Raw genomic sequence first — 25,653 nt, forward strand, 5'->3', positions numbered from 1 at the left:
TGATATCTGGTATGATCAGATAATATTTCTATAGCTGTCGTTCATCTGGTGTAGCTCAGTGGACTGTGAGTTTTTCTATAATAAAAACAAATACATTGCCGGATTAGGGCAGTAAGGCATGCCTAGAAATGACTTTGGTTATGAGATGAAAGAATCTTGGGATGAGCAGCAATACTTAAATGTGGGTGACATCCGTGTGTGTGCATGTGGGAGGATCATATAAATACTGTCAGAGGCTCCCATCAAGCAGCAATCCCAGAGGCACCCATCACTGTCAGGTAGAACAGAAGACAACACCAGCAAGATCACAATGGCTCCAGCAAGTGAGTACCGGGGAAAGACACATGCATGGGACTGTCTAATAACCCAACTGGCATTATTCCATGGGTGCACAGTCAATGTATTTATACAGTGTTATCTGTGTTCCCATTGACTTTACTCTAGTTCTGTCATCATTGCTCCTTGCCAGCTCCCCATCTGTAGTTTACTGTAGGTCCCTCTGTCCTAACATGGCTACCTTCCAACAGCATAATCTGGTTCTGGTTCACAGGTGTATTTCCTTACTGTCATTCTCTTCACCAATAATCGACTCTCTGTGTATCACTAATACTCTACCTCTAGAAAGGTGCACCATGTTACTCTAACATGCTTTGTAGTATGTAGGCTCTAGATTAGAATGTTTTCTCACTCATAGTAAATTCAACTTCATGAAACCTTTTGTATTGTCTTTTCATCACCTGTATTCTGCTTCTCATTATCACTAATATTTTGCTTCTCATCATCACTATTATTCACCTCTCCTAATCACTTATATTCTGCCTGTTATCACTAATATTCTGCCTCTCCTAATCACTAATATTCTGCTTCTCATCATAACTAATATTCTGCCTCTCCTAATCACTAATATTTTGCTTCTCATCATCAATATAATTCAACTCTCCTAATCACTAATATGTTGCCTATTATAACTAATATTCTGCCTCTCCTAATCACTAATATTATGCCTGTCATCATCACTAATATTCTGCCTCTCCTAATCACTAATATTATGCCTGTTATCACTAATATTATGCCTCTCCTAATCACTAATATTCTCCCTCTCCTATTCTGCCTCTCCTAATCAATAATATTCTGCCTCTCCTAATCACTAATACTCTGCTTCTCATCATCACTAATATTCTGCCTGTCATCATCACTAATATTCTGCTTCTCATCATCACTAATATTCTGCCTCTCCTAATCACTAATATTCTCCCTCTCCTATTCTGCCTCTCCTAATCAATAATATTCTGCCTCTCCTAATCACTAATAATCTGTTTATCATCATCACTTATATTCTGCCTCTCCTAATCACTAGTATTCTAACTATCCAAATCACTAATATTCTGCCTCTCATCATCACTAATATTCTGCCTCTCCTAATCACTAATATTCTGCCTCTCCTAATTTCTGGCAGCAGATTTTTGTTAGGATGTCGATGACAAAGATGTAGATCAGTAGATTGCAGAGCTCCAAGTGGGGTGGCATTTGAGTAAAGATGAATACATTTATAGTGTCATGATAGAGGAGAGGATGGATAGTGATGTGTTATTATAATTTATTGCAGAGCAGAACAGATTCTAGAAATAGTGTTGCTATAGTGTTAGAAGAAGAAAGAGAAAAGTGCCCAATCTTTGGGTGCCAAGGTTCCAGCAATGGCAAGTGTTGCTAAAGGTTCATTACATTAAAATCATTATCCCTGAGTCTTACAGCATAGTCTTTCCTAACAGCACAAACTATTTGTAAACACCACTCTCTGTTAAAGAGGAAGTTCCTGCCATGAATACCTACATTTAAAATGCATTAATTACTTTGGAAGCCAATTAAACATAAGCTACCAACAGTCATCCAGGTGGAATGTCAATGTACATGTGTCACCTGCATAATGAAATGATAAAGCAACAGGCTTATTAGAAAACCACAGGCATGTTGATACATGTTTTGAAGATTAAGCTTTTTTTTGTGACACCTTAATGTGGGATCTTTTTCTCCCATAAAATATGACCCCAGTTTCATTCTTACTGTGATATATCTACCGCTCACCTGCCACCTTACTTCCTGCAATGATGGAGCTGGTTCTCCGTCGGCCCCGGCAAGGCCTCTCAACAGTAGCAGCAAAATCACGGGTCCGCATACACTCTATGGGGCCGATTCACTAAATTCGAGTGAAGGATTCAAAGTAAAAAAACTTCGAATTTCGAAGTATTTTTTGGGCTACTCCGACCATCAAATGGGCTTCTTCGACCTTCGACTACGACTACGACTTCGAATTGAAGGATTCGAACTAAAAATCGTTCGACTATTCGACCATTCGATAGTCGAAGTACTGTTTCTTTAAAAAAAACTTCGACCTCCTAGTTCGCCATCTAAAAGCTACCGAAGTCAATGTTAGCCTATGGGAAGGTCCCCATAGGCTTGCCAAACTTTTTTTGATCGAAGGATATTCCTTCGATCGTTGGATTTAAATCCTTCGAATCGTTCGATTCGAAGGATTTAATCGTTCGATCGAAGGAATAATCCTTCGATCGTACGATCGCAGTATTTGCGCTAAATCCTTCGACTTCGATATTCGAAGTCGAAGGATTTAAATTCCTAGTCGAATATCGAGGGTTAATTAACCCTCGATATTCGACCCCTAGTGAATCAGCCCCTATGTATCTGCAGTCGAGGACGTGGCCCCTCTTTTTATTACTGTATCACTACAAGAATCAACGTCTCGGGGGGTTCAACCTTCCTTGGGGAAAGTCATCTCAGGTGCAAAGAGTTCAGGATCACTCCTGTCTAGAAGGTGCCAGGAACCGAATGCCGCTTCTATTATGCATGAATGTGCGAAAATATTCCAGAGTTAAGGGATTATGTTTTGTTTTTAATTTGTCTGATGTGTCTATTTGTTTTCAAAGAGGACTTTTTATTGCAATTAATTAAAAGTTATGTTTTACTAATATTGCTCTGGGGAGAATAAGTTGAGAGAATTCCAGTGTGCCCAATATAACCCGTTATCCAAAAAGTGACGAATTACGGGATATTTGGACATATCATTAGAGGGCATTAAAATGCATCTTGGGGATTTAATTGTCCCTCTCATTCTGTACATAATTGTGCATAACTGGAAGTCTGATACACGAATATAATGCAACAATGGACAAATGTGGAAGACTGAATGTGTTTTGTCTCTTGTAGAGATGTTGCTACTCATCTGTGGCCTGACGCTGACTCTCTACCTGAGTGACATCTCAGCTTTGAAGATAGGGGCATTCAACATTAGAGCTTTCGGAGACTCAAAGATAACAAACCCTGCAGTATCGTCAGTTCTTATGAAGGTAGGAGGTGCTCAGTGTCGGACTGGCCCATTGGAATACCAGGAAAACTCCGGGTGGGCCCAGGTGTCAGTGGACCCTCTTGCTTCTAACCATTTAGCCTATTTCATGGCCATTCCCTATTATTTCTTTATGAAAGAAATGCTTAATAATGGAAAAATATAGTAAGTCGATATAAAACACTAGGAGAATAAGAGGTTAAGTGAGTAGAGGAGGAATAATAATAGTTTGGAAAGTGGGCCCATGGTCTAAGGTTTTTTGGTGGGCCCCAAGCACCCCAGTCCAACACCGGAGGTGCTATATGGTAATGTCTGTAAATAGATGTATGTTTTACTACTATTAACCATTTTAAGGAAACTACTATTACCCATTTTAAGCCATTGAGAAGTCACATGACCATATCCTTAAGCTGTGTACATTTATACAACTTGTGAAACTTCAAGGTGATTTATAACAATCTTGTATCATTATATTGTCAAGTTCTGTTGATGTTGTACAAACTTGATAGAAGTGACATCACAAAACATCATCTTCAAGGTGACACAAGGTACGATAGGGTAATTTTGCTCAAGTCTAAGAAAGTTTTTTTTAAATTAATTTCTAGACCTCCATTGAGTGGACTAAAAGTAGCAAGAAAACCCTCTGTTCTACATTGGTTCCTTTTATTTCCTAATTTTTCTGGTTCCACTGTCTGGTTTATTACCTAATCTGAACCATATCATCTTGTTTTATATCATTGCTCAATGATGATCTAAACATGTTCAAGTGTGGAGTTATGGCTCTGAATTATAAGGCTGTATCTGTGCTACTAAACAATGCATAGTTGGCTACATTACATCTGATGAAGGGGTACACACAGCTGGTCCAAGGAGTGCCCAGGAAAGGGCAGCCATCTACACCAACCAGTAGGGCATGTGCAGGTAAATCCACAGGCAACAGCCCATGTGGAAAGTTTAAGGAGCGAATTTTTTCACCAGCCATAAATTTGTGACAAAATTCCGCATTTAGCCATGTGCAAAAGAAATTTCCTGCGAAAAATGCCCATAATACAAAACACCCATTGACTTTAATGCATTTGGAGAGAGAATTTTTTTTGGAATTGAGCCCCTGCCTTTTCCAAAATAAATGTGCCCTAGGCAGATGCTTCTGTTCCCCCCCCAGTTAGTTACATATTTAAATCAGGTTGAAAAAAGACATCAAGTCCATCAAGTTCAACCCCTCCAATGAAAATCCAGCATCAATACACACACCCCCTCCATACCTCCTCACATAAATTCTATATACCCATATCTACGGTATACTAACTATAGCGTTTAGTATCACAATAGCCTCTGATATTATGTCTGTCCAAAAAATCATCCAAGCCATTCTTAAAGGCATTAACTGAATCAGCATCACAACATCACCCGGCAGTGCATTCCACAACCTCACTGTCCTGACTGTGAAGAACCCCCTACGTTGCTTCAAATGAAAGTTCTTTTCTTCTAGTCTAAAGGGGTGGCCTCTGGTACGGTGATCCACTTTATGGGTAAAAAGGTCCCCTGCTATTTGTCTATAATGTCCTCTAATGTACTTGTAAAGTGTAATCATGTCCCCTCGCAAGCTCCTTTTTTCCAGAGAAAACAACCCCAACCTTGACAGTCTACCGTCATAATTTAAGTCTTCCCTCCCTCTAACCAGTTTAGTTGCACTTAGTCTCTGCCCTCTCTCCAGCTCATGTATATCCCTCCTAAAGGGGAAGGAAACCTAGTCTGCGCAAACCCCCCACCCCCCCTCCCGTTTGTTGCCCACCCTCCCTCCTCCCCCCTGGCCTACTCATCCCGCTGGGCAAATGCCCCTAACTTGTTACTTACCCTACTGCGCAGGTCCAGTCCAGGGAGTTCACAGACGACATCTTCTTCCACGCGATCTTCTTCCTGCTTTGAACGGCGCATGCGCAGTAGGATCATTTCGCCGGTACAATCTTCGGCGCATGTGCGTGACTTTTGGCGCATGCGCAGTAGATCCGTACCGGCAAAATGATCCTACTGCGCATGCGCCAAAACGCAGTTCACAGCAGGAAGAAGATCGCGTGGAAGAAGATGTCGTCTGTGAACTCCCTGGACTGGACCTGCGCAGAAGGGTAAGTAACAAGTTAGGGGCATTTGCCCAGCGGGACGGGTAGGCCAGGGGGGAGGAGGGAGGGTGGGCAACACATGGGAGGGGGGGTGGGGGGTTTGCGCCGACTAGGTTTCCTTCCCCTTTAATGATTGGAGTCCAAAACTGCACTGCATACTTCAGATCAGGGACCTATAAAGAGGCATAATTATGTTTTCATCCCTTGAGTTAATGCCCTTTTTTATGCAAGACAGAACTTTATTTGCTTTAGTAGCCACAGAATGACACTGCCCAGAATTAGACAACTTGTTATCTACAAAGACCCCTAGATCCTTCTCATTTAAGGAAACTCCCAACACACTGCCATTTAGTGTATAACTTGCATTTATATTATTTTTGCCAAAGTGCATAACCTGCATTTTTTCAACATTGAACCTCATTTTCCAGTTTGCTGCCCAGTTTTCCAACTTAGACAAATCACTCTGAAAAGTGGCCGCATCCTGCATGGAACCTATAGTTCTGCACAATTTAGTATCATCTCCTGGTATTCCATAAGGTATGCCATATGACATATGTGCTATAAACCATAAGGCAGAGGTTGTGAGAAAGTTCTTACTTTCTTTTTTAGATAGATATAGAATTCCAGACTAGGGGTCAGTTAGGGTGAATGAAGTATTACTGTACTTGCTCTACTAGATTTTTGTGGAACCTGCAATGAGTTACCAATATAGTCGTTTTCTCAAATGTCTATAACCTTGTTATGGATGGAGGGCTCCTGAATGTTGGACCCCAAACAGAGGCTTGAACCAAAAGAAAACCTCTGCCTTACTGTAAATGTAGCTTTTGAGGTAAAAAACCTTTGACTGTATTTTATGTATATCTGGGGCCTTTTGGTTTCATTCAACTCACATGACCCTAATTTTACTGGTTCTTCAAAAGAGTCAGTTCATACCTCCTGTGTGTTTACTTGCAGATATTGCCTCGCTATGATATTGTGGTTATTCAGGAAGTCAGAGATGCTGATCACAGTGCGGTGAAGTTACTCATGCAGAAACTAAACAGGTTGGTTCAGCCTGAAAAGAATGCGATAGTAATGATATACCGAACATCTACTAATCTTTTATAACCATTTAAAGGAGAAACAAAACATTTCCAAATGAATTCATAGATTGTAAATTTAGGCAATTAAAGGGGAACTATTGCGAAAATGAAAATTGAATATAAGCTTCCTCATACTGAAATAAGAAACTTTCTAAATACAATCAATTCAAATTCTGCATTGTTTCTGAAATAACCAAGTTTATCTTCACTATTCCTCTCTCAGCATCTGTTTCTCTTAATTCTGTCTGAATGCAGCAGTTGGGTGTCAGATGAATGATCCACTATATCTTATAGGCGGGCCTGCTTTCCTAGCAGATGTATTAGAACTCACTCAAATAACTGATTCCAGTACAAACAAAATAACTGCCTTTTGCACAAATTCTGCATGTAGAGAGACATGATGTCTGGTGATTTTAATAGAGTGAGCTCTAATAATAAATAAGCCCTATAAGATATATTGGATCTAACTGTCAATGAATATCTGACACCCAACTGCTGCATGAAGAGAGAATGAAGAGAAACAGATGCTGAGAGAGGGATAGTGAAGATAATCTTGATTAGTTCAGAAACAGTACAGAATTTTTAATTGATTATATTTAGACAGTTTCTTATTTCAGTATGCTGAAGCTTATATTAAATTTTCATTTTGCGATAGATCCCATTTAACTATGAAGGTAACTTAATACATGCTAAAGAAATGCTTTGAAATGTCTGACCTGATGTTGGACTGGGAGTCACAGTACAGAAACCACTGGAGGGAAATCATAGCTGTTAGATATCTGCAAAACCAAACCCTGCCTGAAAACTTTGCATTTCTTGACCTGTGGTTCTACAGCTTGAACACCGGATCTGTGTATTCCCATGTGATCAGTGACACGTTAGGACGGGACGCATATAAGGAGCAGTACCTCTTTGTATACAGGTGAGCTTTACACATGGGTTAGAATATTGAAAGGTTTTACAAAGAGGCCCCCATAAATGCAACACAGAGCTGACATTTGATTTGGAAAATGGAACCCATATAAATTCTTGTACCTCTTACCTACATCATTTTCTGCTACAGACACTATGGGTTTTGACGGTTTGACTGTCTATATATCACTGTATTAGACACAGGAGCGAATTTTGATTCATTCCAACACACATGGGGTGTGAAATTGTTAAAGGACCAGTAACATCAATTTTTTTATGAAAAAATTTGTTAATGTAGAACGAAAAAAAACCACAAAGACATATTAAACTTTTAAATCACTAAGTCTTTATTAAGAAATAACTTACCGAAACTCTGCTTGCACTCCTCTAGAGAAAAGGCAATCCAGCGATCCATCGTGCGGCACTCAATATCTCCTCCCTGCTTTCCTTATAGGAGATAGCAAGGGAAGAGAAATCAAGCGCCGCACGATGGATCATCGCGGTGTCGCCTTTTCTGAAGAAGAGCGCAAGCGGAGTTTCGGTAAGTTATTTTTTAATAAAGTAATTATTATTTTAAAAAAATTATGTTACTGATCCTTTAATAAACTAAGCCTATATATATGTGCTTGTGGGATGAGCTCGGAAGAAACTGCTCATTACTAATCTGTTGTAAACCCTGCCTCCCAGGAATGACAAAGTGTCTGTGCAAGATTCCTACCACTACCATGACCACTGCATGTACACCGGAGAAGACACTTTCAGTCGGGAACCTTTTGTGGTCAAGTTTCACGTTCAAGGCGCAGGTGAGAGCCTATGAAATTAAGAATAACAGGATTCTGAAATGATAATCAATGTCCAAACAAAGGTTGGGAAGCTGAAGCACCTGCCTAGGGTACAACCATTTTTCAGCAGGATTCGGCCAAATCATTCTTCCCGGCGAACCGAATCCGAATTTGCATATGCAAATTAGGGGCAGGGAGGGCAATCACATGACTTTTTGTCCTAATTTGCATATGCAAGTTAGGATTCGGATTCAGTTCGGTATTCGGCCGAATCTTTAGCAAAGGATTCGGGGGTTCGGCCGAATCCAAAATCGTAGATTCGGTGCATCCCTAATAATAAAATACAAGGCTCCCCAACTGCAGATAATGTGTGTGTGTGGATTCCTAAAACTCTTTTGCTGTTGCTAAGGAACCTAGGCGGGTCAACGGAGGGGCAGCACCACCAGTGCAGTAGAAGTGAATTGCAGGAGTGCAGTGGATTCATCACATTTAGGTCATATTGGCATTTTCCTCTGCCCTAATTAGTTACCTGAGGCCCCAAGATTTTCTGTTGGAGTCTTGGAGACCATGTTTTTCCCTGAGATGACCCTTGGTATTCAAAATGTCCCTCTGTGATTGTCTTGTTCCGCTTCCTTCATGTCATATTACATATGTGTTTCAGTTATTGAAGACTTTGTACTTATCCCATTGCACTCTGCACCAAAGGATGCTGTTCGGGAGATAGATGCTCTATATGATGTCTATGAAGATGTATGGAACAAGTGGCAAACTGATGTACGTGGTATGGCTTTCAGTGGAACCAGTTAGATCCAATATATCTTATAGGGGGGGCTCCATTTGTATTAGAGCTCACTTTATTAAAATCACCAGACATCATGTCTTTCTACATGCAGGATTTGTGCAAAAGGCAGTTATTTTATTTGTACTGGAATCTGTTCTTTGAGTGAGCTCTAATACATCAGCTAGAAAAGGAAGCCCCTCTATATGATATTTTGAAACTGTCAATGATTATCTGACACCCAACTGCTGCATGAAGACAGAATAAAGAAAGAGAAACAGTTACTGACAGAGGAATTGTGAGGATAAACTTGATTATTTCAGAAACAATGCAGAATATGTAAGTGCTTGTTTTTAGAAAGTTTCCTATTTTAGTATGAAATATTATATTACATTTTCATGACAATTCCCCTTTAAGCTGGTGTTACATATAGTATACATGGGCCAGCTTGGTAGATTTATAGTTCTGGTTGCAAAATAAACAATTGCTGGCACCATGTAGTCTTTGACCAACATTGTGAGCTAATTTACCAAATGTTTGGGAACCTCATACCAGCCCCCATTGCTACGTACCTGCAGGTTTAGCAATCTGTAATGGAACCATGGCTTTCTGAGAACTAAGCTGCTATGAAACCTGGCTTCATTTGGCTGCAATACAGGCCTGGCCTTTCTGTGAAATTTGGATTTGGATCCACAAAAAAGTGGATTCTTGGCTTTATGGAAATAAATGTAAAACAAGGATATTAGTTAAAAATGTTTTTTCCATTACAGAGCATGATTTTCCTGGGGGATTTTAATGCTGGCTGCAGCTATGTTACTGACTCTGACTGGGACAACATCCGTCTCTGGACCAATGAGGAATTCGCCTGGCTAATCCCCGACTCCACTGACACTACTGTGGGAAATACCTGTTGTGCTTATGATAGGTAAATGTGAAACCTTTAAACAATTAAATGTGGGTTCATATGTAAATAAAACTAACATCTGCAGTAATGTCACCTATATTCACTGGAAGAATTGTGACCACACAGATGGGTTTCTTCCAAATGCCAATGATTTTTGGGTATTTTGCATAGAGATGTAACAAATTAGAATTTGGTTCAGGAGTTGGCCAGATCCAAAGTGTTCAGCCCACTGAAGACAAACTTTTTGTTCACAATTGAAGCAAGTATTTTCTAATATTAATTTGCAGATTAGGGGTTGGATTTGGTTTGGTATTGGGCCAAATATTTTGTAGAGGTAATTTACTTATCCAGAGTGCAAGTGCTAGAATGCTAAGGGATAGAATCGCACTTCCGTTACTCCTCATTTGCGACCCAGGTAAGCGGTGCTCTGCTCTGGTGCCGTATTGAGCAAGAATGAAGCGTATCTTGAATATATTGGAAACGGTTCCGAATTTTTAACTTGTTTTTTTTTAAGAAAGTTTCTTATTTCAGTGTGATAGGGCTTATGTGAAATTTTAATTTTCGTGATAGTTCCCCTTTAATGTTAATTGTGTAGGCAGGGACTTATGCAGTGTGTCATATTATTGTTCCAGGATTGTGGTCAGCGGGGCAGACTTGCAGGAGGCAATAGTCCAAGACTCAGCCCAAGTGTTTGACTTTCAGAAAAAATATAAACTGACACAGGAGGAGGTAAGCACAACTCCCAGCATCGCACATGGATCTGGTTTTAATTAAGCTTCTTCTTTTATTTCTGATTAAACCATTAATAATGCATCTGTATATTCTAAAGAGAAAAAGAATATAAAATGGATTGGATATTCTGAATATCGAATATTTCTAAAATATGGAAGTTGCAATATTTTTTCCCTGTCTCAGTGGAATACGTTACCAATGTAAAGGGAAAAGGATACAACTGATGTGGGGAACATTGCATCGCAGCATCCACTCATATAATATACAAATGCATATCTCCCAACTGTCCCGTTTTTCACAGGACAGTCCCAATTTTGACAGCTCAACCCACAGTCCCGGATTTGTTACTGAAATGTCCTGACTTTCTCTGATCTCCTGCACTGAACAGCCGGAAAAAGATAAAAAAAAAAGATAAAAAGTTTCTAACTTAATCGGCTTTTGGCAGAGAGCCCAAAAGAGATACATAGATAATTTTGTAATAATTTAAGATAAGCAGCCATTTTCATCTATTTAAAGTGGTTGTTTACCTTCGAGTTAACTTTTAGTATGACGTAGAGAGTGATATTCTGAGACAATTTGCAATTGCTTTTCCTTTTTTTATTATTTGTGGCTTTTGAGTTATTTAACTTTTTATTCAGTTTGCAATTTCAGCAGTCTGGTTGCTAGGGTCCGAATTCCCCTAGCAACCATGCACTGATTTGAATTAGAGACTGGAATTAGAGCTGCTGAATAAAAAGCTAAATAACTCATAAACCACAAAGAATAAAAAATGAAAGCCAATTGCAAATTGTCTCAGAATATCCCTCTCTGCATCATACTAAACGTTAATTTAAAGGTAAACAACCCCTTTAAATAACCTACCAGTCGAGTATATTCGACTTTAAAAAATTTACATGAATTCAAAATTCGACCTTTGATAAATGGGGCTCTAACTGTCACTATGGTTCTTTCTGCAGGCTCTCGCTGTAAGCGACCACTTCCCAGTAGAACTGGAGCTGATGTGTGCTTGAAGAACACCACTGTATGTCAGAAGCTGGAATTGTGTCTTTACAAGGAGAATTACACTCCCGTACCTTCCTGTAACTAAAGCACAAACAAAAAGACTACAAAGGACAAAATGTACTTTCACTATTTACCAATAGTCTCACTATTTGCAGTTGATATGAATTTACCTCACTAAGAATCCAATGGAAAGGAGACAGCACCTGTTATTGTTGTTGTGTATCAGCCGCCAGATATTTTCTTACTTTATCAGGTCCTCTTTTTGCCGTCCAGGGTCATGTTGGGTTTAATGATTGCATCTTCATTCTCCAGCCATCAACAGAACAATTTAATTCACTTAAAGGGATACTGTCAAAGGAAAACATGTTTTTTGCAAAACACATCAGTTAATAGTGCTGCTCCAGCAGAATTCTGCACTGAAATCCGTTTTTAAAAAGAGCAAATGGGTATTTTTACATTAAATTTTGAAATTTGGCATCGCGCTAGACATATTGTCAGTTTCCCAGGAGCCCTCAGGTCATGTGACTTGTGCTCTGATAAACTTCAGTCACTCTTTACTGCTGTACTGCAAGTTGGAGTAATATCACCCCCTCCCTTCCCTCCCCAGCCGTCCATCAGCAGAACAATGGGAAGATAACAAGATATCAGCTGACACCACTATCCCCCCACCTATTGGTAAACATGAAAATAGCACCAAAGCAGGAAAACCTCTGCTTTTTTTTCCTGCTTGGGTGCTATTCTCGTGCTATTCTCATGTCTAAAGGTGGCCATACACGGGCAGATAAAGCTGCCGATATCGGTCGTTTGGACCGATTTGACAGCTTATCTGCCCGTGTATGGGGACTTCCGACGGGTCTTCCCGATCGATATCTGGCCACGATATCGATCGGGAAGGTTGGATTTTTACCCGACCGACCCGTTGGAGCCGCTTGGCGCATCGTAATTCAATCGTTTGGCCATACGGCCGAACGCTCGAATTACCCCCGATATAGCCACGCAGTTTAGTGGCATATCGGGGAAAGATCCGCTCGTTTGGCGATGTTGCCAAACGAGCGGATCTTTAAGTCTATGGCCACCTTAACACTAGACATGAGCAATGCTAACATGGACCCATGTTGTGGGAAGGCAGTGAAACAATAGCTGTCTCAAAGCAGTTCCATCCTGATGTGCTGGCTCCTTCTCAAAGCTCAGAATCAGGCACAATACACTGAGATGGCTGCCTCCACACCAATATTACAGCTAAAAAAATGAATTTGTTGGTTTAAGAATAAAATTTTAAATAGTAGAGTAAATTATTTGCCATGTAAACAGTGTTATTTTAAAAATATGTTTAGTCTCACATATGGGGGTTTGATATTGATACAAGCGATGAAGCCATAAATAGAAATCAGTAAAGGCTATGGGCAGGCAATAAGAACAAATATCACTAAAGGAATTGTTCAGTATAAAAATAAAAACTGGGTAAATAGATAGGCTGTGCAAAATAAATAATGTTTCTAATATAGTTAGTTAGGCAAAAATGTAATGTAGAAAGGCTGGAGTGACTGGATGTCTAACATAATAGCCAGAACACTACTTCCTGCTTTTCAGCTCTCTTGGTTTCCCCTGATTGGTTACCAGGCAGTAATCAATCACTGACTTAAAGGGGGGCACATGAGTCATAACTGTTGCTTTTGAATCTGAGCTGAATGCTGAGGATCAATTGCAAACTCACGGAACAGTTATGTCCCATGTGGCCCCCCTTATAGTCACTGACTAACTCAGAGTTAGAGAGCTGAAAAGCAGGAAGTAGTGTTCTGTTCTTATATTAGACATCCAGTCACTCCAGCCTTTATACATTACATTTTTGGCTTACTAACTATATCAGAAACATTTTTTTATTTTGCACATCCTATCTGTTTACTTAGTTTATATTTTTACACGGAACTGTTCCTTTAAAGGGACACTTATGGTTTGTAGGCCTTTGCCTGGACAGAGCAGATATATAGGACTGTGCTGTTTTGGGTTGTGTTTTGTGATTATGTTTTACTCAGGTGTAATGATATGGTGACCCTTATAAGATGCCATACAACTGCTTTAATTCAACTAGTGGCCTTTAATTCAACGTAGACCGCGAAAAGCTGCTGTTAGAAAGGGATTCTGGAGTTGGAGTTTAAAAATACCTAAAGGGCCTCTGACTAAATATCACTGTTCTAACTGTTGGTGCTACACACATCCCTGTGGATCATGCTCAAGCAGCAGATAAACTGTATTATATCTGATTCTGCCAACATTACATGTCGATTATTGTATAGTACTACATCTTGTATTTTTATTTTAGAATCATATCTTCTATGTGAAATAAACATTTTTACATGTGACAAAAAATGAATGTATTCTTGGACAGTTGTCATGCCAGAAAATACTGGAACATGGCTGAGATTCTGTCTCCGTAAGGTTTAAGGGATTTCACAGGCCTTCATATAAGAAATGAAAATCAAAGGTCACAGGATCTGAAGGAAATGGTATGGTATGTCCATGTGTATGGTCAATGGGATATTTCTCACAGTAAACTAAGACAAAAGCCACTCTCCCCGGAAGAGAGAGCCTAGAATTAAAATAAAACTGGATTAGGGCTCTTACACACAGCATTTTTGCGTTGCATTTTCTTCCGTTCAGCCGCAGGGGAGCGCAGGAGTAGATGCACTCAATTATTGTTGAGGGGGTTGTATTCACACAGACGCATGTAGTCGACAAACGCAGGTTGGGACGCAGCATGTTGCATTTCACCTGCGTTCCACACATGCATGCGTCAATGTGAGTACAGCCCCCTTCAAAATAATTGACTGCGTCTACTCCAGCGCTCCCCTATGGCTGAACGGAAGAAAACGATGTGCAGGGGAGCGCAAGTAAAAACGCCTGTGTGTAAGGGCCCTCAGAGTCAGAGACAATTCTGTGAAATAAAGATATTATGGTTGTTATCTGATTGGTTCCATGGGCTGGTTAATTGGAAACTACTCCTTAATACATAAATTATAGATTGGATAAACCTGGCTGTGCTACTTGGGGTGGGCAGTGAATAATGTCTGAGTTTGCTCCCTATAGAAAACCTTGTTAGCTGATAATTCCTATTAGAGCTTGTGGGAAATCACTGACTGAAAGGAGGTGACTGAGGCAATCAATTTCATCCTGCTTCCTCTGTAATTTCACCACAATGTCTGGACTGTTCTCCATGCAAATTAACCAATCCAATATCAAGGTGATTTATATTCATCTAGAATATGCCGTACAGTTTTGGTCTCCATCACTCAAACAGGACATTATTGTATTAGAGAGGGTACAGAGAAGGGCAACTAAGCTGGTAAAAGGTATTGAAAATCTTAGCTATGAGGAAAGACTGGCCAAATTGGGGATGTTCACGCTGGAGAAGAGGCGTTTAAGGGGTCATATGATAACTATGTATAAATATATAAGCGGATCATATAATAATCTCTCTAATGCTTTATTTACCAGTAGGTCTTTCCAGCTGACACAAGGTCATCCATTCCGTTTAGAAGAAAAGAGATTCTGCCTAAATATTCAGAAGGGTTTTTTACAGTGAGAGCTGTGAAGATGTGGAATTGTCTCCCTGAATCAGTGGTACAGGCTGATACATTAGATAGCTTTAAGAAGGGGTTGGATGGTGTTTAGCAAGTGAGGGAATACAGGGTTATGGGAGATAGCTCATAGTACAAGTTGATCCAGGGACTGGTCCCATTGCCATTTTGGAGTCAGGAAGGAATTTTTCCCCTCTGAGGCAAATTGGAGAGGCTTGAGATGGTTTTTTTTGCCTTCCTCTGGATCAGCTGGCAGTTAGGAAGGTTAAAACAGAGTTGAAAGGTTGAACTTGATGGACGTGTGTCTTTTTTCAACCTACTATGTTACATATAAATGGTCAAATACATGACTTCCTCCATTAAAAAAAAGGTTTCTTACGAATCGTGACATTACAAATATCATTTTAATATCATATTAAGGACATGTGGAGGTTTGTACAATCTATTTGTGTGTACCTCAAAGCTAAACATATAGAAAAAAAATAGCAGCATTAGAAAGTAGGTTAATGAGCAGATGTTCTCCAAACTAACCATGGTCACAAACATGAACAAGGAACCCTCACACGGTAAAATACCTTTTTCCACTTTCTCAGCATTTTTTTAGTTTGTCATCTGTTATGGCTTCTCCTAATCAACGTCATCTCCTTAAAGGGATACTGTCATGGGAAAAAAATTTTTTTTTCAAAATGAATCAGTTAATAGTGCTGCTCCAGCAGAATTCTGCACTGAAATCCATTTCTCAAAGGAGCAAACAGATTTTTTTATATTCAATTTTGAAATCTGACATGGGGCTAGACATATTGTCAATTTCCCAGCTGCCCCAAGTCATGTGACTTGTGCTCTGATAAACTTCAATCACTCTTTACTGCTGTACTGCAAGTTAGAGTGATATCACCCCCTCCACTTTCCCCCCAGAAGCAAAACAAAAGAACAATGGGAAGGTAACCAGATAGCAGCTCCCTAACACAAGATAACAGCTGCCTGGTAGATCTAAGAACAACACTCAATAGTAAAAACCCATGTCTCACTGAGACACATTCAGTTACATTGAGAAGGAAAAACAGCAGCCTGCCAGAAAGCATTTCTCTCCTAAAGTGCAGGCACAAGTCACATGACTGGGGGCAGCTGGGAAATTGACAAAAGTCTAGCCCCATGTCAGATTTCAAAATTGAATATAAAAAAATCTGTTTGCTCTTTTGAGAAATGGATTTCAGTGCAGAATTCTGCTGGAGTAGCACTATTAACTGATGCGTTTTGAAAAAAACATGTTTTCTGATGACAGGATCCCTTTAATATACTACTGTTTCCTTTGCCTCAGTCTTTCCATGTACACCTGCAGAGACTTCTGAATAGAGTCTCTTGAGACAAAACTGACAAAATTCTTGATATCGGCTTCTCGATTGTTCACTAGTTTGTCTGTTGTCTGCTTGTGCATCATGGACTTGGTGATCTGCCTGGCGTGGTCTGTTGAACAAAAAGAGAAAAAGGAAAGGATACGGGATTAAGAATCATTATTCTGAGCCTAGATTAGCCACACAGAAACTGAATGAGTGATTTCTGTCCAAACAAAAGAGGAAGAGATAAGAGAGATAAGAGATAAAGATTTAATTACTTAATTATTGTTAAACTCATTTGCCTGGAAATTTCCAGCTGGTCAGTTTAAGCCTTCTGAAATACCTGATAGAAGAACTATATTTCTAAACAACAAGCGTATATATTGGATCAAATATTTCAATTTATTAATAGATCGGTGTTAAATGTAGTGAAAAATAGTCAGTTGGATAAAATCATATCCATGAGTAAAGAGTCACAACTGCATATATCTGGCAATCTGAACCTTTAATGGGGTTGTTCACCTTTAAATTAACTGTTAGTATGACGTAGACAGAGAGTGATATTCTGAGACAATTTGTAATTGGTTTTCATTTTTTATTATTTGTGTTTTTTGTGTTATTTAGCTTTTTATTCAGCAGATCTTCAGTCAATTCAGCCATCTGGGTGCTAGCAACCATTCTCTGAGCTGAATAAGAAACTGGACTATGAATAGGGGAGGGACCGAATAGAAAGAGGTGTAATAAAAAGTACCAATAACAATACATGTGAAGCCTTACAGAGTATTTGCTTTTAGATGGGGTCAGTGACCCCCATTTCAAAGCTGGAAAGAGTCAGAAGAAGAAGGCAAATATTTTAAAAGAAAACTATAAAAAAAAACAAATAATGACGGGCAATTGAAAGGTTGCCTGGGAGAAAGGGAGCCATTTTATAACATACTATAAGAAAACTTAATGGTGAACCACCCCTTTAACCCTTGGGTATAACAATCTGCCGGGCAGAATAAGCCATATGTGAAATATACAGTTTTTGACCCACAGAATAAATGGATTGACCAAGCAGTCAGTCTGTGTGTGTAGACAGCTTAACCAGTGAACAAATGAATATAAAAACAGTCAATCACTTGTAAACACACATGGAACCCCCCAGAAACACATTTCTTAAAGGACCAGTAACATCATTTAAAAAAAAAAAAAAAAAAATTTGTTAGTATACTACGAAAAAAACACCAACACATATTAAACTTTAAAATCTTTTAATCTTAATTTTATTTAAAAAATAACTTACCGAAACTCCACTTGCGCTCCTCTTCAGAAAAGGCGACTATCGATTGTGCAGCCTTCGAGTTCTCCTCCCTGGCTATCTCCTATAAGGAAGGCAGGGAGGAGAAATTGAGCGCAGCACAATGGATCACCCGATTGCCTTTTCTGAAGAGGAGCGCTAGCAGAGTTTCGGTAAATTATTTTTTAATAAAGACATTGCGATTTTAAAGTTTAAAATGTGTTTATGTTAATGGTCCTTTAAAGAAAGAATACCACAGTGTTGCAGTGTCTCCACAGGTACCTACCTGGGACAGTGAGCCACTGGGCCATCACTGAGGCTGCGGTGCCCTGTACTTTCTCCTCTGGCACTAACAGATCCACAAGCCCAAACTTGAGCACTTCAGGAGCTGGAAACATCTAACCCAGCTGGAGGGCCTGCTCAGTCACACGATTTCCAACTACGCTTGACATTGCGTCCTTGACCCTAACAGAGAACAGAGAAATAATACTGTATTACATACATTTGTACCCCGGCATCATCAGATTGTACTTCACATTAGCTTACATCACTGGGGAGTATCCTATGAGTAAGATCTCTATATGGGGGTCAAGAAGGGTAAGGCTGAAAGAGCTCTCAGTCTGCGTATTTTTCCAGTCTGAGAGAAGTGAATCCACTCTGTGTCCATGCTCAATTGATTTGAATCTGATCCGCTTCGAGTGCACACACATCGAGCGGAGATTAGCCCGGAGATGCTTCCTTTTGCAGATTTGGGCTGACCCCTGCTTCCGCTCCGTGTGTGCACATGCAGGTGGATCAGATTCAGATCAATTGAGAAGGGACATGGAGTGAACGCAGTGTGACAGCAGCGGAGCCCTTCAGCCCGTTGAGCCCACAGCCTTATGGGCAGATTTATCAAGGGTTGAATTAAAAATTCAAATTTAAATTTTTTTATGGTCAAAACTGTCAAATTTGACTAGCGAGTTATTCAAATTCATTAAAAAACCTTTCAAAAGGTTCAAATAAGATTTCTGAGATTTATTATACCCTGGCCCTTTAAGAACTTGAATTTGACTATTCACCACGTAAAACCTGCAGAATTGCTGTTTAAGTCAATGAGAGAGGTCCAGGGATCAATTTGGAGTTGTTTGCAGCCTTCCTGACAATCAAGTTTTTAAAATTCAAATTGAATTTGATTCAAATCAATTTTTCGGGTCGTTTCTATTCTATTCGTCTATTTCGATTGGTCGAATTTCGAATTTAAAAACTTGGAATTCGACCTTTGATAAATGTGCCTCCTCCCCGTGTCAATTCTGGAAAACATCATGGATTCATGAGCCTAAGTATTATTGTGGATGAATTAACAGCCAGACACAGACTAAGGGCAGACACAAGGTCAGATTTGGGGAGATTAGTCGCCCAGCAACAAATCTCCTCTTCTTCGGGGCAACTAATCTCCTCAAACATCCTTCCTGCTGGCTAGAATGAAAATCGCCAACGGGATGGCACTCGGAGCGCTTTGTTTTCCGAAGTTGACCAAAGAATTTCACTCATGAGGACTGTGGTGATCTCTAACTTCACTCTCTGATAAATATACCCCTTAATTTGCCACTGGCCTACAGCAATCGAATATTTATACAGATCAACCAATAACAAACCAGCCATATAACTTTGCTTAACAATAAAAGGTTAAAATGTACATAAATTGAGAAAGCATTTGTGAAAAAAATGGTCAGCATTACCAGAATGGAGCGACAAAGCCCAACTGGTTCTCATTCAGACCAATAGCATATTTTGGATTGTCTGCCATTATCCGGTAGTCACAGCACAAGGCCATAAGGCAACCACCAGCCAGACTTGAACCCTACATAAGACATTAACAGAAAAATAAGATAAACGTAACACTTGTGAATAAGTAAGGCATGTGAAAGACAACTTTAAGGGCTATAGCACACATACGACGGAAGTAACAGACAAAATACAGCCCTGTAAGCCTGCCACCAGTATTAAAGGGGAACTATTGTGAAAATTAAAATATAATGTAAGCTTTGTCACACTGAAATAAGAAACTTTGTAAATACAATAAATTAAATATTCTGCGAAGTTTCTGAAATAATGAAGTTTATCTTCACTATCGCTATCTCAACATCTGTTTCTCTTCATTCTGTCTTCATGCAGCAATTGGGTCAGATATTCATTGACAGTTAGAGCCAATATATCTTATAGGGGGGCTTCCTTTCCTAGCAGATGTATTAAAACTAACTCAAATTTCAGTACCAACAAAGTCTAACAAAATAACTGCCTTTTGCACAAATTCTGCATGTAGAGAGACAGGATTTCAGGTGATTTTAACAGAGTGAGCTCTAATACATCTTCTAGGCAAAAGGAGCCCCCCTATAAGATATAATGGATCTAACTGTCAATGAATATCTGACACCCAACTGCTGCATGAAGAGAGAATGAAGAGAAACAGATGCTGAGAGGAATAGTGAAGATAAACTTGATTATTTCAGAAACAGTACAGTACAATTTTTAATTGATTATATTTAGAAAATATATTTATTTCAGTATGCTGAAGCTTATATTAAATTTTAATTTTCACGATAGTTACCCTTTAATTTTAGTGAAGGATAACTGTATAATTATTACCAGTTCATGTGCTTTCAACAGAACCTTTACATTAATCACCACTTATATTGATTGCAGCTACCGTCACCATGTTGGATCCATACAGCTTCAACCACATCTCCTGGACTGCTCTCCAGAACTCTCCATAGTGTTCGGCACTTTTTCCATACATTTCTGTTATATCCAGCCCAGCAGAGAATATTTTGGGGGACGCCTTTACAAGTATAATATAAAATTAAAAGCATTATATACTGTGCAATAACGTGATAAGCACATAGACTAGACTAGCATCCCTTTGTTTGTAGGTTAGTATGTAAATGATATGGAAATAAATCCATTCTAAGATTACAATAGCCATAAACTTATGGCTATAAAATATATATATACATACATATATATATATATATATATATATATATATATATGTATCGTGTTTTCAAGGTGCCACAACTAACAACTGAGCCCACTTTTCCTGAAGTTATGTTAGAACATACCAAAAAAACATTTTAAATATTGTAAGAAGAATTACTCTACTTTCACTACTTGTGTAATCTGGTTTTAAAGGGGTTGTTCACCTTTGAGTTTGACTTTTAGTATGATGTAGCGAGTAATATACTGACACTTTACAAATCGTTTTCATTTTTTATTATTTGTGGTTGTTTATGAGTTATTTAGATTTGAATTCAGCAGCTCTCCAGTTTGCAATTTCACCGATCTGGTTGCTAGGGTTCAAATTAGTCTAGCAACCATGTATTGATATGAATAAGAGACTGGAATATGAATAGGAGAGGCCTGAATAGAAAGAGGTGTAATAACAAGTAGCAATAACAATGCCTTTGTAGCCTTACAGAGCATTAGTTTTAAGATGGGGTCAGTGACCCCACTTTGAAAGTTGGAAAGAAGGCAAACCATTTAAAAACTAGATAAAAAAATAATAATGACCAATTGAAAAGTTGCTTAGAATTCAAGAATATACTAAAAGTACTGTATACCACTTGGAGCTGCCAAAAGTTGATAAGCCAAGACATACAAATACACATACAGATGTGAGAATCAGGCCCCGACATTCACGGTCCATCTCCAGCTTTTCCAAACTGATCGAGAACTCTGTTAGGAAGTCCAAACTAAGGCTGTTCACAGGAGGGTTTTTAATTTTCATGACTGCCACCCCTAAAACACAAACAATGCTTTGTTGCTGACAGGCAGATGCCTTTATCAGTAAGATGATTCCTTATCTGTGATCCTTGATCGGCAGAGCACAGCAGCAACCTGATCCTAAAAGGCATAATATCCCCTTCCCTGAGAGGCCTCTATTCCTTCCTTGTGCTGTAAATGAAATGAGAATGTATATGTATGTGCAGCCATGCTCTTGTGTGCACCTGCATAAGACATGCAATGGAGCATTATAGGGGCATATACAGACCAGTCAGCATCACTTCAGCAGTCTGTTGCGGTGTTCCCTGACATTTAAAGGAACAGTTCAGTGTTAAAATAAAAACTGGGTAAATAGTTAGGCTGTGCAAAATAAAACATGTTTCTAATATAGTTAGTTAGCCAAAAATGTAAGGCTGGAGTGACTGGATGTGTAACATAATAGCCAGAACACTACTTCCTGCTTTTCAGCTCTCTTGGTTTCCACTGATTGGTTACCAGTACAGATGAGGGACTGCAGGTTGAACTTTCAAAAGAAGGACTGTCCCTCTAAAATCAGGACAGATGGTGGTATGCCTTTAAGAACTCGATTTCGACTATTTGCCACCTCAAACCTGCCGAATTGCTGTTTACGTCAATGGGAGAGGTCGAGGGATCAATTCTGAATTTTTTGCAGCCTTTCTGACATTCGGAGCTTTAAAAACTCGAATTTGATTTTTCGTGTTGGTCATATTCACTTGAGTTTAAAAAATTAGATTTTTAATAATAAATTTCGATTGGTCTAATTTTAAATTCATGGGAGTTTATGGAAGTTTTTAAATGAATTTGAAATTTGACCCTTGATAAATCTCTGCAGTATATCTTTTCAAATTGCCCAGAAGTATCACAATAGAAAAATGAATGGGCAACTTGTGAATGTTCTATGCTCAGCACAAACCTCATTGTACAAAGCCACGATTATATTTCACAAGGAACACCTCCTGGTCTGCAAGACAGGACAAACTAGTTACCCAGGGACCAAACTTGAGCAACTGCTACATTTTGCTGTTGGGGCTTTTCTCACCAATCAATCAGAAATGGAGATTTTATTGCATATAACTTACCTGTTGCTTCATCCAGCTTCACTAGGATTTTATGGCTACTGAAATGCCTCTTAAGTCTGGTTTGCTGAGAGAAAGCCAGTCCATTGCTGTGAGCATGTAATGAACCTAGGGATAAACAAAAGAACAACATATTTTAATGCCACAAAAAAAGACTAAAGGAAATAAAAAATCCCTTAGCTATTTGCAATCATAACCTTTGACCTTTAAACTGCAAGTTTAAAGGGGTGGTTCACCTTTAAGTTAACTTTTAGTATGTTATAGAATGGCCAGTTCTAAGCAGCTTTTCAAATGGTCTTTTTTTAACAATTATTTTTATTGAAATTTTAAAAGTACAGGTATGCATGTACAGAAACAATTGTATAAAAATTGCAACCATGAATTATTGTCTACGCGTTTTCTTGTATTTACATGTTGTTATATTAAAAAAAAACATCTGTCCTAGGACTTAAAGGGATACTGTCATGGGAATTTTTTTTTTTAAAATGAATCAGTTAATAGTACTGCTCCAGCAGAATTCTGCACTGAAATCCATTTCTCAAAAGAGCAAACAGATTTTTTTATATTCAATTTTGAAATTTGACATGGGGCTAGACATATTGTCAGTTTCCCAGCTGCCCCCAGTCATGTGACTTGTGCTCTGATAAACTTCAATCACTCTTTACTGCTGTACTGCAAGTTGGAGTGATATCACCCCCCTCCCTTCCCCCCCCCAGCAGCCAAACAAAAGAACAATGGGAAGGTAACCAGATAGCAGCTCCCTAACACAAGATAACAGCTGCCTGGTAGATCTAAGAACAACACTCAATAGTAAAAACCCATGTCCCACTAACACATATTCAGTTACATTGAGAAGGAAAAACAGCAGCCTGCCAGAAAGCATTTCTCTCCTAAAATGCAGGCACAAGTCACATGACTGGGGGCTGCTGGGAAATTGACAATATGTTTAGCCCCATGTCAGATTTCAAAATTGAATATAAAAAAATCTGTTTGCTCTTTTGAGAAATGGATTTCAGTGCAGAATTCTGCTGGAGCAGCACTATTAATTGATGCATTTTGAAAAAAACATGTTTTCCGATGACAGGATCCCTTTAAGTATAATATAGTCTTTAGACAATACTAAGGGGCAGATTTATCAAAAGTCGAAGTGAATTCGAGGGAATTTTCGAAGTAAAAAAATTAGAAATTCGAAGTAATTTTTTGGATACTTTGACCATTGAATAGGATACTACGAATTCGATTCGAAGTAAAATAGTTCAAATATTCGACCACTCGATAATCGAATTACTGTCTCTTTAAAAAAACTTTGACTTCAATACTTCGCCAAATTAAACCTGCGGAAGAGCTATGTTAGCCTATGGAGAACTTCTAGAGCAGTTTTCTAAGTTTTTTTTTTGTTCGTTCGATTCAATGGATTTAATCGTTCGATCGAACGATTTTACTTCGACCGCAAATGGCCAAATTTGATGAAAAAAAACTTTGACTTCTATATTCGAACTCGAAGTAATTCAATTCGATGGTCGAATTTCGAAGTATTTTCAACTTCGAAATTCGACCCTTGATAAATCTGCCCTTAAGTATAATATAGTCTTTAGACAATACATATACAGTAACCTGTTGATTTCTAAAATTTCAATTGGTCTTCTTCATTTATTTTTTTTATAGTTTTTTAATTATTTCCCGTTTTCTGCTGATTTATTCCAGCTTTCAAACAGGGGTCATTGACAACATCTAAAAAACAAATGCTCTGTAAGGTGACAGATGTATTGTTATTGTTACTTTTTATTACTCATCTGTCTATTCAGGCCTCTCCTATTCATATTCCAGTCTCTTATTCAACTGTGCATGGTTGCTAGGGGAATTTGGACCCTAGAAACCAGATTGCTGAAATTGCAAACTGCAGAGCTGCTGAATAAAAAGCTAAACTAAAAAAAACACAAATAATAAAAAGTGAAAACCAATTGCAAAAAATAGCAGTCTCTACGTCATACTAAAAGTTAACTCAAAGGTGAACAACCCCTTTAAGCAGCATGTGCACAGGGAAATGGTGGGTACAAAATAAATGCAAATTCTTGGTGCACACCACATTTTTTCAGTGTGCATACAACTTAGAGGAAACATTTTGCATATGTAAGTGATTGTTACAGATTTTAAATTAAAATATAAAGTCCACAATCTTAAAATTCTTGTGTAGCAGCCTGGCAATCAAATATATTCATATATCATATTACCCTAGCAACCATGCATTGTTTTTAATAAAAGGCAGCGGATATAAAGAGCTCAAACTCCCCAAAAAAATGGTGGTGGTCAGGTGCTGTACTGGAGGGCCCGCGCCTGCCACAGGGCCATAATCTTGTATCAAACAAATTACCAGCAGCACACTGTGTGAGTTGAAGTTGTTAAAATTTAATTTATTTAGCCCAAAAACATAGAAAAAGTGGCAACGTTTCGGGGCTGCCGGACCCTTTATCAAGCCTCCAGTGGGTCAGAATACAAAGATGAGTAATAAAAAGTAGCAATAACAATATATTTGTTTTTCAGATGGGGTCAGTGACCCCCATTTGAAAGCTGGAAAGAGTCAGAAGGCATATAAATCAAAAATGAGAAAAAAAATAAGCAACTGTTGAATTGGTCTTCATTTTTTTTTATAGTTTTTTAATTGTTTGCCTTTTTCCTATGACTCTTACCAGCTTTGAAATGGGGTGGGGGTCACTGACCCCATATAAAAAAAACACATTCTCTGTAAAGCTGGCCATAGACGCAAAGATCTGATCCTACGAATCGAGGCTTCGTACGATTTTCGGACTGTGTGTGGAGAGACCGGTCAATCGGACAGGTTAAAAGATTTCTGTCGGTTGCCGATAATATCTCTGCGTGTATTGACGATCGTACGATTTTCAGAGGGAGACTGTCACTTGCTTTAGGGTAAGTCCACACAGTGG

The 25,653-nt window shown here is 38.8% G+C and overlaps 2 protein-coding genes across 2 annotated transcripts; one reads left to right on the forward strand and one right to left on the reverse strand.

Annotated features, from left to right (window-relative positions):
- Positions 1-253: 253 nt before the first annotated feature.
- On the forward strand, positions 254-12,050 carry dnase1l2.S (deoxyribonuclease I-like 2 S homeolog). Its single transcript, XM_018237791.2, has 9 exons — positions 254-323; positions 3,220-3,359; positions 6,427-6,515; positions 7,390-7,476; positions 8,154-8,269; positions 8,910-9,022; positions 9,797-9,951; positions 10,563-10,659; positions 11,619-12,050. Exons 1-9 carry the CDS (start codon positions 311-313, stop codon positions 11,670-11,672), a joined length of 864 nt encoding a protein of 287 aa, XP_018093280.1. The 5' UTR covers positions 254-310; the 3' UTR covers positions 11,673-12,050.
- Positions 12,051-16,473: 4,423 nt separating this feature from the next.
- Positions 16,474-19,908, reverse strand: eci1.S (enoyl-CoA delta isomerase 1 S homeolog). The gene is made up of 3 exons (XM_018239266.2): positions 19,574-19,908; positions 18,139-18,317; positions 16,474-16,703 (listed from the first exon to the last, which is right to left on the reverse strand). The coding sequence occupies exons 2-3, from the start codon at positions 18,248-18,250 to the stop codon at positions 16,537-16,539; spliced, it is 279 nt and encodes a 92-aa protein (XP_018094755.1). The 5' UTR covers positions 18,251-18,317; positions 19,574-19,908; the 3' UTR covers positions 16,474-16,536.
- Positions 19,909-25,653: the final 5,745 nt, after the last annotated feature.

Source organism: Xenopus laevis, chromosome 9_10S (assembly GCF_017654675.1).
Source record: "Xenopus laevis strain J_2021 chromosome 9_10S, Xenopus_laevis_v10.1, whole genome shotgun sequence".
Classification (NCBI taxonomy): domain Eukaryota; kingdom Metazoa; phylum Chordata; class Amphibia; order Anura; family Pipidae; genus Xenopus; species Xenopus laevis.